Source organism: Oryzias latipes, chromosome 12 (genome assembly GCF_053564925.1).
Source record: "Oryzias latipes strain Hd-rR chromosome 12, Olatipes_Hd-rR_3.1".
Classification (NCBI taxonomy): Eukaryota; Metazoa; Chordata; class Actinopteri; order Beloniformes; family Adrianichthyidae; genus Oryzias; species Oryzias latipes.
This window is the reverse complement of record NC_136248.1, coordinates 25,898,912-25,914,627: the sequence shown is the minus strand read 5'-3', so window position 1 is coordinate 25,914,627 and position 15,716 is coordinate 25,898,912. Positions and strand designations below refer to the sequence as shown.

The 15,716-nt window shown below is 39.6% G+C and overlaps 1 protein-coding gene across 2 annotated transcripts in view; it reads left to right on the top strand.

Annotated features, from left to right (window-relative positions):
* Positions 1 to 15,716, top strand: part of lamc3 (laminin, gamma 3) — a 151,814-nt gene that overhangs the window by 74,593 nt on the left and 61,505 nt on the right. For both annotated transcript variants that reach the window (XM_011481527.4, XM_011481525.4), the window contains exon 10: positions 15,362 to 15,560. In XM_011481527.4, the coding sequence (XP_011479829.2) occupies positions 15,362 to 15,560 (199 nt within the window). The remainder of the gene's footprint in view (positions 1 to 15,361; positions 15,561 to 15,716) is intronic.

The window sequence follows — 15,716 nt, the reverse complement described above, 5'->3', positions numbered from 1 at the left end:
CTATAATCGGGACGAGAAAAAACTGAAAAAAAATCTCGTCTTAAAACTGTTCTGCTGGATAGCTCCAATATTGTTCACCATTTTTGTTGCACCTCTAATGTTGGGTTGGGAGTGTGAAGGGCAGTAAGCTAGCAAGAGAGAGTGTAAACAAAGGGATGATGGGAAGGGAGGTGCAGGGTTGCTGCGACCCAACAGAGGCAACTCAGACGTCAATTTCTAAACGATGCCCTAGAAAACAACACAGTTTGGCTAAAATAAAAACAGCATATTCATACCTAAAAGACCGCTGGAAATAATTTTCAAAGTTCTCAAAAGATGATCGGAGTGGGAATTAAAGCTCTATCGCCATTGCAGTGGTTAAAAAATATAAATCACGTTAGTTTTTGAGCTTCCATAACATCTATTGATTGTTTCTGTTGTTTCTTACTGAGATAATTCATGGTATTTTGGCAGCGGGTCCTGCGATGGCTTTTCTGATAGCACTTCTTCCAATCCCTTATCAGAGCCATTAAGATAAGGGAATAAGCTGGCCCAGCGACAGGACTGAGAGTTCATTTCTGTCAGCTGCCCCAGCAGTAAAGGTCTGACGGAATTGGATGTCTTGGCTTGGCTGGAAAGGCAACAAAGGGAAAATTGGCTGGGCCTCTTGGTTTTCACTAAGTCGGTTTTCAGGCATGGAGACACAGCCGCTTTGTGCAGTCCTTGGCCAGAAGCAAAAACAAGGGCAATCCCATTAACTCTGTATTCCTTAGGTTTAATGCCTGGAACAGCCATTTAAAGAGAAAATAACACCTGCACTAGTTAGTCATTGATGTGCGACTATATTAAACTGTGCAGATTTAAATGTATATTTCCAGACGTATACAGCGTCTTGTTTACAGTAACTGTTGTGCGTCTGAAGGCCACCACGCTGATAAGTGGTCCAGCTGGTGGCAACAGGCTTTGTGACAGGCTGCTTATCTCCTTTGTGCAGGACTTGTGCATGTTGATTGCCGGCATTACAAATACATGCATCCTCTGCAGTGCCATCCCTATTAATGACCTCATTTCCCCCCACACACCTTTTCATAGAGTTGCATGTTTAGCCACCTTTAAGATTAGAGCAGAAAGGCAGCAGCTTTAAAGGCAGCTCTTTTTCTCCTCTTTCTCTCATCTAGCCACCACCGCTTCCCTCCTTGCCTCTTCCTTTTAATTTCTCGTTTGTGCTCAAATTCCTCTGCTGTGTACTTCCACAAAGTAAAAGATAATTTTGAGTGACATCGGCATGTCGGACATCATACAAAATGCAGCTCCTGTGATTGCTGTGAATGTATGCGTCACAGCACTTTGCCATGAGCTCGAGCTGTCAAGTAAGAGTTCAATCGTCTCTAATTTTATTGAATTGTTAGCTATAGCAAAGAATGTTTACAACCCCCCACCCACCTCTAAAAATATCAGTCGTAAGCAGGCCGTGGACTAAAATATTTTCTCAACTGTTATTGAGGTGAGGATGTTGGCTGGGGAGAAATGTCTTTTTTTTTCTTCTTTTTTTAACATGAAAGAAAATAGAAGACAGAATTGCATTCCTGAATTCCCCATGACCGCAGGCCAACAAAGCATTTACACAAGCGGGGATGTCAGAATTGCTCCTTATTTTTCACCACATGAAGATGTTTCATCTTTGTAAACACTTTCAAATTGCCATCCCCTCCCATTTTCCCTTCAGTTCAAATATGTCAAGTTGTAAGCGAAAAAAAAGGCCGACATTTGTGAATCTGTATGTGAAGTTGAAAGCGCTCTGTTTTTCTTTTTTTTTTTTTGTCTCTCTACAACCTCCACATTTCCGCACCTTATCCACCGAAACGGCGTGGCAGTTGATGGGGGTGTAGTTCCCAAGGCGATTTGAGACTTAGTCTCAGTAAGCAGAAAATGTCATGAGCAAACATAAAATATCACTGTAAACATTTGGTTTAACCAGACTTTAAAAACTGGTCACCCCCCTGAAACTGTTTCTCGCTGAAAGGGGACATCATACATGCCTTTACGGCAATCTGTTGATGCCATCTTTTTTTTCATCAGGCCAACCTGCCAATCTTTAACCATCAAAGAAAATCTCGAATAAAACAAGAGCAAACAGAGAAGGTAAAAAGAGACAGAATTCTAAATGAAATATCCCTCTAGTAAAAGGAGAAAAAAGCAGCAAATGCTTGCTTCTGTGTTCAGCTCAGGAGAGAAAAAAGTCATTTGAGCGCAGCCCTAGGCTACCTGTCATTTATACTCAAACTGCTGTTGGAGCCAGGGGCCTCACACAACCTGAGTGCTTCTTGAAACCAACTTACATGTTACTCATTCTGGTGGCACTGCCCTGCAGAAATATGCAAAGCAAATAATAGCTGTCAGAGAGGAAATGAGAAAAAGAGTTGAGGGATACAGTAGAAAGGGTAAAAAAAAAAAAAAAAGAGTAAAAAATAAAAAAGGAAGGTGTGGAAAAAAAACATCTACATTTAGCATGCTGAAAGGGATATAAATAAAGAAAATAAGTGAAAACATCAGATCTACAGTTGCAGAGACTAAACAATCGACCAAAACACAGCTAATTCTGCAAAATTTTCTGAGTTTTGACAGTAATGCAAGTGAGTGAAGATCGGAGTGTGAGATTGACAGGAGGATTGATTCGGCGTTCATCTGTATTTCGACTGCCGTACCGATCCTTTGTGGTGAGGAGAGAGTTAAATCAGAGAGCGAAGCTCTCAATTTGCTGGCTGATCTTCATTCCAATTCTCACCTATGGTCATGATCGAAAGAACGGGATCATCAAAACTAGCGGACAAAATGAGCTTTCTGAGTGCTCCCTTAGAAATAAGGTGAGAAGGTCGGTCTCCCAAAAAGGGCTCGAGAAGTGGCTCAGAGGTGGCTCGGGCATCGAGACGCCTCACTTGGGAGGTATTCCTGACAGGTCCAACTAGGCAGAGATCCCAAGAAAGACTTAGGAAATGCTGGAGAGACTGCATCTCTCTACTGGCCTGGGAACGCCTCTGAGTCCCCTTGGAGGAGCTGGAGGAAGGATGGATGGATGGATGGAAGGAAGGAAGGAAGGAAGGAAGGAAGGAAGGAAGGAAGGAAGGAAGGAAGGAAGGAAGGAAGGAAGGAAGGAAGGAAGGAAGGAAGGAAGGAAGGAAGGAAGGAAGGAAGGAAGGAAGGAAGGAAGGAAGGAAGGAAAACAATACACATGAAATTCATGTCGTGCACTTTGCTCTCTTTTTGTTTAAACTCCCAGTAATACCTCAAAATTCCTCCAAAACATAACATCCCAAATGTAGGTTATACCAGTTTTTGTTTCTTGTTTTTTGGCTAAAGTGCTTTAATGGGGACTGCAGATTATTTGTGATCACAGCTCACTCTTGGCTGACCATTCCACACCTAATACCCCTATTTCCCACCAAACAACTTGGCTAGATTTAACGACACAGTCTACAGACAGATTCCCTTCCACGATAGGTCAGCTCACACATTCACCTGCCTGGCCGTGTGATGCCCTTTCCTTACTCAGTGCCGCTGAATCTAAAAAAATGTTTTGCTTTGCTCTGTCTGATGTGACTGCAGGTCACTTTATATCGCTTTGCAGCTCAGGCTCCTCACACTTCAAAGTGAAACGTTCCTTTACCTCGCTCTGGCCTGGAGAATGTCTCTGCACCGGGTGTCACTGGTGGTTTGTTTGCGAGAGGTGACATTGATTTAATCGAAAGCGAGTTGATTTAATTTGGCTGGTGAGAAGTCTAAACCATCTGATTGAGTGGAAGCTCCTTCCCCATTCAACAGAAGTTATGTGAGCATCTATCACTTGTGATGGCGGCTTTACGTGCCTCTGGCAGATTGCCTGCAGCTGGAGGACTTCAGACTAATCTGGCACACATAAAATCAAATTGAAATCCAGCACTACAGACTAAATATGGTTCCCTAAAATATTAGTATAAATGATTAAAAATAGGGCAATACTGCAATGTTAAAAACCAGTGTAATTACTAATTCATAATTTACCATCATTTTTTTTTTCAAATTAGTAGATATATCTTTTTTTTTATAGAATTTCTTCTTGAAATAATGTAAAATATTGTGTAAATTTTGTTTTGCTTTGCATTTTCATAACTTAAAATTAGATAAATAAAACATTAGAGGACGAACATGATGTATTTAACTAAAGAAGAGCAGAGCAACTGCTTTTATCAGTTAATTAAATGCAAAAGCCGACACTAAGTTCGTTGATTTTTAAAGGCAGCCCGTTTCCAGTGTTATACTTGACAAAATGATTTGAAACCAGCATTTCTTTCTGTGTTAAAAACTAATTCGCCACCATTCTGCTGTATTCTGATATAAGGACATCTTTGGTTTTAGAGTTGTCCCTTGTTATCGTGATTCACCTATATGGTCTCAATGTTATGTAGAATTTTTTCAGTCCAATTTTGCACCCTTTTTTTTCTTAAAACAGTTCACTGTATTCTGCATCCCGATTGGCTGTTGACCTCGTCAATACATTTCCTCCGTGTTGTGCCTTCTGTACAGAGGGCATCTAGTTTGCCACATTTTCACAAATCTTCGTTACCGAGTAGATTGTTTTTTATTCTACAATACTGGATTTATTATTCTGTGAAGGTTTGAACGGGGCGGCTGTGGTGCAGCGGTAGGGCAGTCCACCCATGATCATAAGATTGTAGGTTCGATTCCCGCCTTGCACGCCCATGAGTCGAAGTGTCCTTGGGCAAGACACTGAACCCCACCTTGCCTCTGGTGGTAGGCAGGCGCCTGTGTTTGGCAGCGGAGCCGCCATCAGTGTGTGAATGTGTGAGTGAATGTGTGTGTGACTGGGTGAATGGGTCTGTGACTGTAAAGCGCTTTGTCCTTGTAGGAAGAAAGGCGCTATACAAGTATACGCCATTTTAGAGTGTTAAAGAGAAAAGTGTGAAAATGTTAATGTCTGTCTGATTAAAGTGTATAAAGTGTGTAGTTAGTGGTTTTACTGCCTTAAAACAACTGTAATCCTACTTCGCATAATTCACCTATCATATGCGCTGCTAATTTAGCAATTTTGTTGCAAGCTTTCAGACATCTTTAAGAGTTGCTTTTTAGTATTAGTGGTCACCAAAAAAGGCAAGTAACTCACTATCCTTAAGGCACACTAGGGTAATCTAAAAGGCTCAGTTTTAAGTGGCAGGTATGCAGAATATTTTATTTAATTGGTTTGGTTTCACAATGCACTCTTAAGTGTGAACCAATCAGCATAGCATAAATTGCCCTTTTTTCTTCTGTACATGCAATGGGTATTATGGGTGTTGCTATAAGCCCCTTTCACATCCTGATTTGGTCACAGTTTATCTGTGTAATAAAGTATTCCCTTGTTTATCGCCGGGGTTGTGTTCTACAATAACCCGCGATATGTGAAATACGCAAAGCAGGATCACATGTGTTTTAAGCCAGTAAATCCCCTCACTACACACTTTCTACACTTCTAAGATCTAAAGCCAATCAGGATGCAGAACAAAGAGCAAGACCCCAAAACGGTCTGACTCCTCCCCCATGAGCGCATATATACCAGCTCTTTGACCAGCTCATTCAGAATTGACAAAGCCTCTTGGATAAGAGGTGAAACGTCTTCTAACTATAAAACCAAGTCCAGATGACATCCCCTAAACCTACTACAAGACCCCAAAAGGTAAACTGCCCTATAGCGAGGTAAAAGAATAGTTATTCAAATAAAAGCTATTCTAAGAGGCACTTCAACACAACGCTCTTCAAACAACTCAACACATCACTGTGTTTTGGTCCTAGTATAGGAGAGAGACTTTGCACTACCACACTTTAAACACATGTTTGACATTAAAAGCTCTTCAAAATTCAAGCCTTTTGTTTAAAGTTTTAACTGATAGCTTGAGTATCGGTCTAAATCAACCATAAGAACCACCTAATATTTTACAACCTTGTTTTATTCAACAGTTGCTACACAATGCAATCCTTTCTTATTTGTTATGCAAGTTAAAATTACTATTACAAATCCTTGATGATGCACATGCAGTATTAAACATGACTAATCCCTTTATTGTATATTCAAAATGATTCATTACGTTGGAGAATGCAGTGCAAGTGGGGCCATTTTTAATGAGCAGTTAGTGTTGTGGAAAATTCATGCTTTGTTGCTTCAGCAGCACAAAAAGAACCACACAATGCAAATGAAAGCCCAATTGAAATATTGGCCAGTTTGCAACATTTGACACATTAGTGCATACAACTGTAAGGGAACACTAAGGAGGGGTTATTGGTACAGTCACACTATTGTATTACTAGGCTCATTACCCAAGATTATGCGAGGTGTGTGCAGCATTTTCCATATTATTAATAATTTCCAAAGTAATATTTCCTGACTTTTATTTTCTGTGAACACACGTTTTCTTTCATTAGTCATTATTTCTGTGCGTCACTACCCAGATGGAGGTAATTACTTTAAACATCTCTCCAAAAACTGCAGCTTTACATGTTTTACATATAGCATCCATAATCAATGATTCACCAGTGATAAATCATCTAGAAAAAAGAAATGTACATTCTTACTGTTTTTTAATGTTCTGTGCAAAAACTCAGAGCTCCATAAACATTAGAAGACTGTTAAAGATCACAACAAAGTTTAAAACTAGGACTAAAAAGAGAGTTCTCTCCCCACATCAGGAAGGCTGTGGTCCAAGTCCCAACTGGGTTCTTTCTGTGTAGTGTAGAAAGGTATGTATCATGGGTCATAGGTCAATTGATGGCTTTAAATTAGTACTTGGGTGTGAATATTAGTGTGTGGCCTTTTGTTTCTGTGTACCCAGCCTTCACCTAGTTGGCTGTGATAGGCTCCAGCAACCCTGTGTCCCCAAAATAAATTAAGTAAGCTTAGAAATGAATGGATGGTTGTAACAGGCCAAATAAATAATATCTGTTTATTTACTTCTTGATTGGTTTCTATATATTTCCCATAATGTATAGACTATTCTCTTGTTTATTTACATTCTAAATTTAACACACAATAAGAGAAATCTGCAATGTTGAATTAAAGATGTTTCAAGGCAGTAAAACCCCTCACTACACTCTTTTCTAAGACTAAGGATAACATTTTCACTTTTCTTTGTTATTAAACTCTTAAAGTTCATACCTTTACAGAAAAATAAGCAGTATTCTTCTTCTTTCTCTTTCGGCTTTTCCCATCAGGGGTCGCCACACCGAAACAACCTCTCCTTCGAGGATGAGTCGCATGGTTAATGAATGAAAACAAAGATCTGATCACAACTGAATTTGTTTGCAGATTTTTTGAAGCTTTCTGTACAGGAGACATGGCAAGGTCAACAGCCAATCAGGATGCAAAACAGTCCGCTGTAGAAAAGAAAAGAAAAAAAACAAACATCCAAAATTGATCAACAGAAGTCAAGAAAAACAATGACAATGTGAAAGATGAACTGCAAAATAGCAAAGGCCCACTGTTTCCAAAATTAGTGCATGAAAGTGTCTGTATTTTCCGCTCTGTCAAATACTTCTAAAGTTGCACACACTAGTTTAGAAACTTTACTCAAAAACAAAGTTTGTTCTCTTAAACTCTGAAGCACAAACTTTTAACATCTTCCTTCCATGCTTTAGATTTTGTTTTGTGTGTTTTGTTTCTGATCTCCTAGATGTGAGAAAAGAGTTATTGATCACTCGCATAACTAATGTGCTTTTTATTTAATTACTGCCCGTGTCTCTCATTTCCTGCCTATTCCTAATAATTGCTTAGAGTTAAATGACCAATGGAGTCATTGAAATGGGCGTTCTCCCCCTGTTGCTTTCAAAATTTGATATCGTGAAATTGACATTGTGTTTCCTATAATAAATGAAAAATACTGTATTACATCAAAGATGCATATATTTTAATAGGTTTATTTTGAAGAAAAAAAAATCAATCAAACGTTTCTTTGTCATTATTGGTGAAAATAAACCAGCCGAGCTAAACGCTCCATTTCAGGGCATCAAGGAGTCATTCAACATGCAGGTGAGAAAACAATGAAGCTGTTGATAAGAGTGGGCTGGAAAAGGACAGCTCACCACAATAAAAGCTGGTATTTGATTATCAGAAAACAGAATTGCTTTGAATATTAAAGAGACCCTCTCACGAAGGAAAACTTGAAAAAAATAAATCTCAGTTTTGATGCCAAAGCCATCTGGAGCCCCTGAAGATCTCAGGATGGTGTTTTACACACAATTACACTGAAAAACAAGATGGCAACCAACCGTGCAAACTGTCACGCTTTCTCTCCTTCTCAAACACATCTGGCAGAGAATCCTCACATTGTTTCCTTAAAATGTAAAATAAAAAAAAACAATACACGGCTTCAGTTACGGGAAAATACTGAACTGGGGACACATAAAAGTTTTTAAGATTTCAGAATCTCCCCACAAAACTGTAATTATTTTGAACTGGGCTCTAAAATTAGGGAAAAGTTTTTGGTAGTTTGCATTAGTTTGCTGTCATTCATTCATTTCCAGAGCACATTACGCCACCACCCAAGTTCTGGACACAGTCAAACCAATACAACACATAGAAAGCAATAAAAGCAATTTAACACAAATTACCGTAAATTCCGGACTACAAAGCGCACCCGATCATTAGCCGCACCCACCCATTTTCACGTGTTTAACTAATTTTATACATACACAAGCCGCGTCGGGGTACAAGCCGCATGAATTAGGCAACATTGTCATCCTGACGGATCACTTCCTGACTCAGAGTGTAAGTGTGATTTATTAGCACCAGTGGGTGAAGTCATTTTTGCCTCAGGCTCTTGTCTTTGAGTCTATCTGCAACAACCAAACAGTATGCACCTCTATTCTGTTCACAAGTTCCTCAGTTATGGTTTTTATTTTATTTTATTTTTTTTAACTTATTGACAATCTAAGTATCACACATAAAATTACAAACAGTAACCATATAATCAACATTACATCCCTCAGTTATGATGAGGAAATTTACATCCCCGATCCCCCATTTCCCATGAGTCTTAGGGGCTAAAGGCGGGGCCAACGCCCGGCTCGCCATTCTGTTGTACGTGTTTAAGAATGAGCAGCAGTGCATGGAGGGGTGAACGGGTAAAGCTCTCCTTCCGCTTGTGTCGCGGCAGCGTTATGGGAGTAACAGGGCTGGTTAAAAAACACGCTAGTAAAATAAAGCAGCAACGACTGAAAAGCGCGCGCCTCAGCGCGATACGCGCGCCTCCTCGCGGCGCGTGGGTCAGAAGTTTCCTTCCACAACAAACACTTGCTCCGCGGACGCCTCGAGTAAGCCCTGGCTGCAGCCTGCAGAATGGCTCGACGCCTCTGCGCTCCGCGCTCCCGCGCGCTCCTTGTCTCCCCTTCCTATCTACTCCGACAGCTCTGGCCAGCGCGGCTACAGGGAGGAGCGCTTCGTCCCCATTGCGCCGGTGGACGGAGCAAATCGTGTCTGTGCAGAGCAATCGGACTTATTACTGTACGTTTTGTGTATGAGGGGCGGATGCGTTGTTACGTGTGGGAGCCTTCAGACTGCCATCGGCCCCGCAGCTCACACGACACGCAGTCTCCAGCTCACACGGAGGCTGTGAGCGTTTCAATGCAAATCTCTGCTCAGTCCTTAGAAACCGTTAACACGACCACGTCAATTTGTGTTTCCAGTCGTGTCCCGACAAAATAAAGGCTGATATTATTGCCACATATTTACGTGCAGCCAGCCGAGTCACTATGACTTAGAGGTAAATGCACTCCTGAGCATGCGCTGTTCTCTCCGTCACGCAGCTGACCGGCTTTTCCAAACCCGTTGGTGATTTTTTCACGCTGCTTTTAACTATTGCTTTTATCTTGAAAGCTTCATCATATTGTAGCGGCGATCACGTGCACGTTGGGTCTAATGTCACCAAAGGATTCTGGGATGCGGCTGGACATGCGTGTTTCGTTTTGTTGAACCATGACTGAAGTGTCTAAGACCTGAAGTGAGGTCCATGCTGTTTGGCTGCTTAGAGGTGTGTTGAAAAATAAATGACTTGTGTTTGATGTTAGAGAATTCAAACCATTCACTGTGTCCAAAAATACGTACACGGCGGCCGCCAATAAAATCCAATAAGTACCCGCGTCACTGAATAAGCCGCAGGGCTGTAAGCGCAGGAAAAAAGTAGCGGCTTGTAGTCCGGAAATTACGGTACAAAAAAAAAAAAAACATAAAAAAAGGGCAGCCATGCAGATGCTATTGCATGGTGGTGGAGGATGAGTTTGGCTATATTTTTAGTTTCATAGTGGAAAAAAGACAAAGAAGCACCTGGTCTTTTTTTCTTACGTTAACTACCGGTAGTTTCTTTCTGGAACAATTCCGTTTTGATGTCATCCAAAAGTGGAGATATTTGGTCCTAACACACATCTGCCAAAGAGAGAATAGTGGAGCAGTGTTTTTCAACTTTTTTTGAAAACTAAAATCCCGCCACACACCAGCATCCAAAAATTAAAAAAGGAGAAACTCTATAGTCTGTATTGATGTACAGTCCCTTCGCAATGTTTTTTTTCTAGAAGATGTTAGTTTTCAGTAATAATTTTTAACGAAATTAATTATTACTACCCTGGTAATTTTTTTACCCTTCAGTTTATAATATGCAAATTTTTGTAACCTCACAAAAAAACAAATATATTCTTTCTAAATAATGATTTATTTTTTAATTTTTTTCAATGTTGGTGCAAAGGCAACCGTAATTTTTGAACAATTATAAGATCACAATATGTTTGATAAAATTTACACGGAAAGACATTGTATCTATGCTACACAAAAAGTGAGCCTGTTGAATTTTTATTAGTTTTTCTCTTGACTTAATCAAAGATGAAGTCTTTGAAAACTTTAACAGAAATGTTTTATTTCTTTTTAGATGATTAAATTGTTTCAATTTAGTTTAATTGTGTCTGTTGGCCACTTCACCTTAAAGCTGTTGTTATTACTTCTTCTTAAATTTAACATATAAAATAATCCAGACCTTCTTAGAAAAGGGTTTCAGTTAGAAAGATGACTTGGACCAAACTCTGGGATGTTTGGTCTGTTAATAAACACAAACCTTGAAGGAGAACTAAACTGTTGACCTCTGATTTAATCAAAAACATTTAAAAAATGTTTGATGTGTGTTCGTTGTGGTTTCAAGGTGACAGACTCGCTTCTCTGAGCTTCATTGTTTTGTTCACTTTTTCCACGTTCTGATACCAGATCCCACGGAAAGCTACACCGCTAAAGACGAGCTTTAGCTGGTATTTTTGTTGGAACTGAGAGACTTGATGAGCAGAATCGGAACAAGGAAGTGAAGAATTTAACCACTTCTGATTGGTCAGACTGGTGACATGTGATGAAGCCTCCAAGAATGATTGGTGGAGACAGTTGAAGGGGCGGGACTTTTCCGTAAACAGAGCTGAAGCTACGGCTAAATCATGGTACTGTCATTCTTATCAAAATGTCTTTAATGGAATCAAATAAACACAAAGAAAAAAGTTTTATCATCTATCATATTCCTAACTACTCAGTGTTTTATCAGGACCTGTTTGGATGAACAAAGAGCTGATATCCTGGAGATGGGAAATGTTTTTAGATCAGTGAATGGGTAATTTCCCGCGGCACACTAGTTGAAAAACACTGCCATGGAGAAAGTGAGAGTGGATGTGTTAGCCTGGGGACGGTGCTACAAGCGCAGACTCTTCCTGGAAGGGGCTGTTCCTCTCTTTGTTACGTCACAATGGGAGAATCCACTCATTTTCATGGAACTGGAGGTGCTGGAGCTCAGAACGCAGGTTTTTAGAGGAATACTCAGAGATGCATTTTTGTTAGGAATAAATACATTTTAAAGCTTTAAAAAGTTGATTTCTCATGATATAGGCCCTTTAAAGACAATTAGCATTTAACAAATCCAGATAATTAACGCAAATAAATAGTGGTGGTGTAGTGTTAATGATATGGGATTGTGTATCAAATGTGGTTTGTTTTAGCTAATCTACCTAAAATCCAAAACTATCCAAAAATCAAAATCAATAAATTTCAGGATTCAGGATTCTTTATTGTCATTTCACCAAAGGGGATGAAACGTACTTTGTGTCTCTGGTCCCGGGCCAGCCGTTTACAGTGAGATTAAGACAAGAAGTAAGATAAGAGACATATTCCATTCCAATTGAGTATTGCATCTCAATCTATCATCCTGTACGTTTTTGAACACATAATTACGGTTTGGTGTAAAAGTACAACTGTGGTACTGGTTAAGGTTGGATAATTAAGGAAGCCAAACACTGGTAAAAATCGTGTTAGGCAAATTAAAACTAATCAGGTCATACAAGCATCAATAGTGACTCCCACACAAAATTTGGTATCATTAAGAAAAACTTGATGAAAGTTCGTTTCTGGGCTTTAAACTGTAGAATTCCTTCTAAGCAGCTGAAATGTATAAACCATCCTGAGGACTCCTGAAGTTATTAGAACTTTCAGGCAATGAAGGAAAAACACAAGATTTGATGAAAAGGGCTTCTCACCATCTGTTTGCCACAGGGTCGGTTAGTCATGCATTCGAATTGTGTTGCAAGCATTTACATGAAGAACGTTTTAATATCACAGGAGAGAATGGATGAAATTGAATTTAAGGAATTTCTGAACAAAAACATTATGGTGTGCAAAAATAGTCAAAGATGAAAGAAGGGTGACTAATGACGAACCTGAGGGGTTTCACTTAGATGAAAAAGGAAAATTAAAAATCTTTCATATAAAAAATCTATTGGCTGGCTACAATTCCTTTACAAGTCCTCATATTTTATTTGCTGAAAGGGGAGATACTTTTTGCTGGTTTTTTGCCTAAAGCGTTTTTTCCTGCTTCCATCTCAAAATTCAAAATTAAGTAAACACTAAAAGCTACATTTCAAAGACATTTGTTCATAATAAAGTGTCACTTCCAAGAAATCTAGTTAGTATTGACTTAGTTAGTTTTTACAAAGTGTTTACGACTGATCAACCAAGTTTATTCCTTCTGTTAAAACTACAGCAATAATCTTGACTACATCATTATGTATTTATATCTCTGTGTGTTTAAAATCAAATTTTAGCTTTATTATCTAAACGCATGGTACCACAGAGTGCTCTACTGAAATAAAGTACAGTAAACATTTAGAAATAAAACTATGGGAAAATAGGAATTAAATGTAAATTCATTTAATAATTATTAAAAAAAAATAGATTAAATATTAGTTAAATGAAAAATTCGGTGGCTGTTGGATGGCTCTGTGGTTAAGTGCAGAACTGGCACATGGGAAATCAGGGTTAGGTATCCGGGGGGGTGCTCTCAGGATGAGTTTTATCTAATTTGGGTGGGTGCAAAACCCTTAACTATGTAGCCACAAAGAGGGCCGAGATGTCTGGGTCTGCCTGTGTCAGTCCCCAGCCCAGATAAAATACAGGGTTGTTTCAGGAAGGGCTCTAAAAGAAATCTCTGCCAAACCAATCGGTAAAAGCTGGTTCGCAGTGGTGACCCCTGAAGGGATGTGCAGAAAGCTGAACAGCATTAAATAAAAAAGAGGTGCAAACAAGAAAAAATGTAAAATATAGATTTAAAAAATCATTGAAAATAAAAACAATCCTTTAAGAAAATCATAAAATTGAGAGAAAAATTGAAAAAATCTATATTTTAAAGTAAATAAATTGTGTAAACATTTAAACCATTGCTGGCAGCTGGTTTTATAACAAACAAAAAAGTTGAAAACCAAAAAAGTTACAATTTTTTTCTTTCTAGATAACCTTAGCATTGTTGCAGTGCAAAAGTAGAGCTGACTTGTTGGAATTGAAAGTTCTGCTAACTGTGATAAAAATATTTTCTCACTAAGACAAGTCAATTACTTGGTTCAATTGGGTGGGGATAAAGCTAAAAAAGTGTATATCAGCTGCAGTGCGGGTGTTGGGGAATTCTGGCTGCCACTGCTGCGGCGGCGGGGGTCTTGGTGTGGGGATGACTGTGCCCTCTCCTTCTTTCTTTTTACATTCCATCATTCATTTCAGAGGAACATAAACACTCACTTGAGCACAGGTGTTAGCTCACCTTTGCACTAATATTATGCATGAGTGAATAAAATATTTCACACTAGTTTGTTTGAAAGGCATAGGTTTGCGTGTGGGAACATTATTTGTATTGTGTACATGTTGACAGGCGAACGTTTTTGGAGCCAACAGGTATGTTTGTGGGATTTGGGTGTGTGTGTGGACAGGCCCCGCCTTTATAGACTTGTAGTACATCTGACCCTCACTGTAATGAGTAAACCCATCCAGAAACTGGTTGCCTTTTTCTGTTTCACGGTTTTACCCCCTCCCCCCTTCTATAATCACCCTCCTACCCCCCTCCCCTCTCTCTAATATCCCTCTCTCTTCTTTCCTTCTTTCCTTTTCCGTCCGGTACAACACAAAAGATTTTAAAATATGATTAAAATGAATAAAGTTTGGCCTCGATTACAAAAGGGGTTTATTCAAACATACCTCTGGTTTGTCAGAAGATTCATAACCCCTATAGTTAAAGTAAAATATGTCCAACACAAGAGGCCCTCAGCTCTCATCTGTTTGCCCAGCTGTTGGACAGGACAAGTTAAGGAAAAAAAATATATAGTGTCTCTTTCATTTCAGTTGCTTTACATTTACAATGCACTCATGCGAGGTCACCAACCCCTCCTGAAATGTCCTGTTACAACAAGCAACAGAAGGAAAAGACACAGTTAGTGGAAAACCGGCTTATTAAGAGCTGCCAAAGTATATTATTCAAGGAAACAAATTTTTTTGATGTTAACTAAAAAACTATAAAAAGGAGCTATACATGAATGCACCTTTTTCAAATACACTTCATGAAGAGTTGAGCCATTTTTTTCTCCAAAAAGTTTGTTTTCCTATTGGTTTCAACTTGTATACTAGTCTAAATCTTAATAATTGTAGATTCAAACAAACTTCCGTTGAGATCTAGCTACATGTTTTTAACAGGGCTGAAGGGTTGTACAGTGGATAACGCCGCACTGCAAGAAGGCCCTCGGTTCAAGTCTCAACTGGGTTACCTGAAAACAAAATATCGTTCTGTGTGGACGGGTTTGTTGACCGTCTCATGTTGCATGCACTAAGTTTTCTCTGGGGACTCCGGCTTCCTTCCACCGTCCAAAATAGATTTGTGGCCCTGCGACAGACTGGCAACCTGTCCAGGATGCCCCCCGCCTTTTGCCCACGAGTGGCGGGATAGGCTCCAGCAGCCCCGTGATCCCGATAGGGACCAAACAGGTTTAGAAGATGAATTAACTTTTAACATCCAACCTGTGTTGTCTCTTCCAGATAAATTTCTGGGTCACCAAATCTACAGCTATGGTCAGCCTCTCCACATCACCTTCACGTCTGAGACCTATGATCTCCTCCCCAACAGCCTCACAGTTATTCTCGAAGGCTCCGGAATGACCCTGTCGGCTGATCTTTACCCCAAACCAATTCTCCATCCTGACCCCAGCAACTCCCCGATGCAGCATTTTATTGTCAGGTATGAATTCTAGCACAGACTCTCTGTGGTTTAAGCTGTTGTCTACATTTTACTCTCTAAAATACTAAAACTTTAATGCTGAGATGTTGGTTTCTACTGTGAGCCGGTTGCTGACTCTGTTATTTTTTGCTACTTCATGCAATATGTGAAATCTCC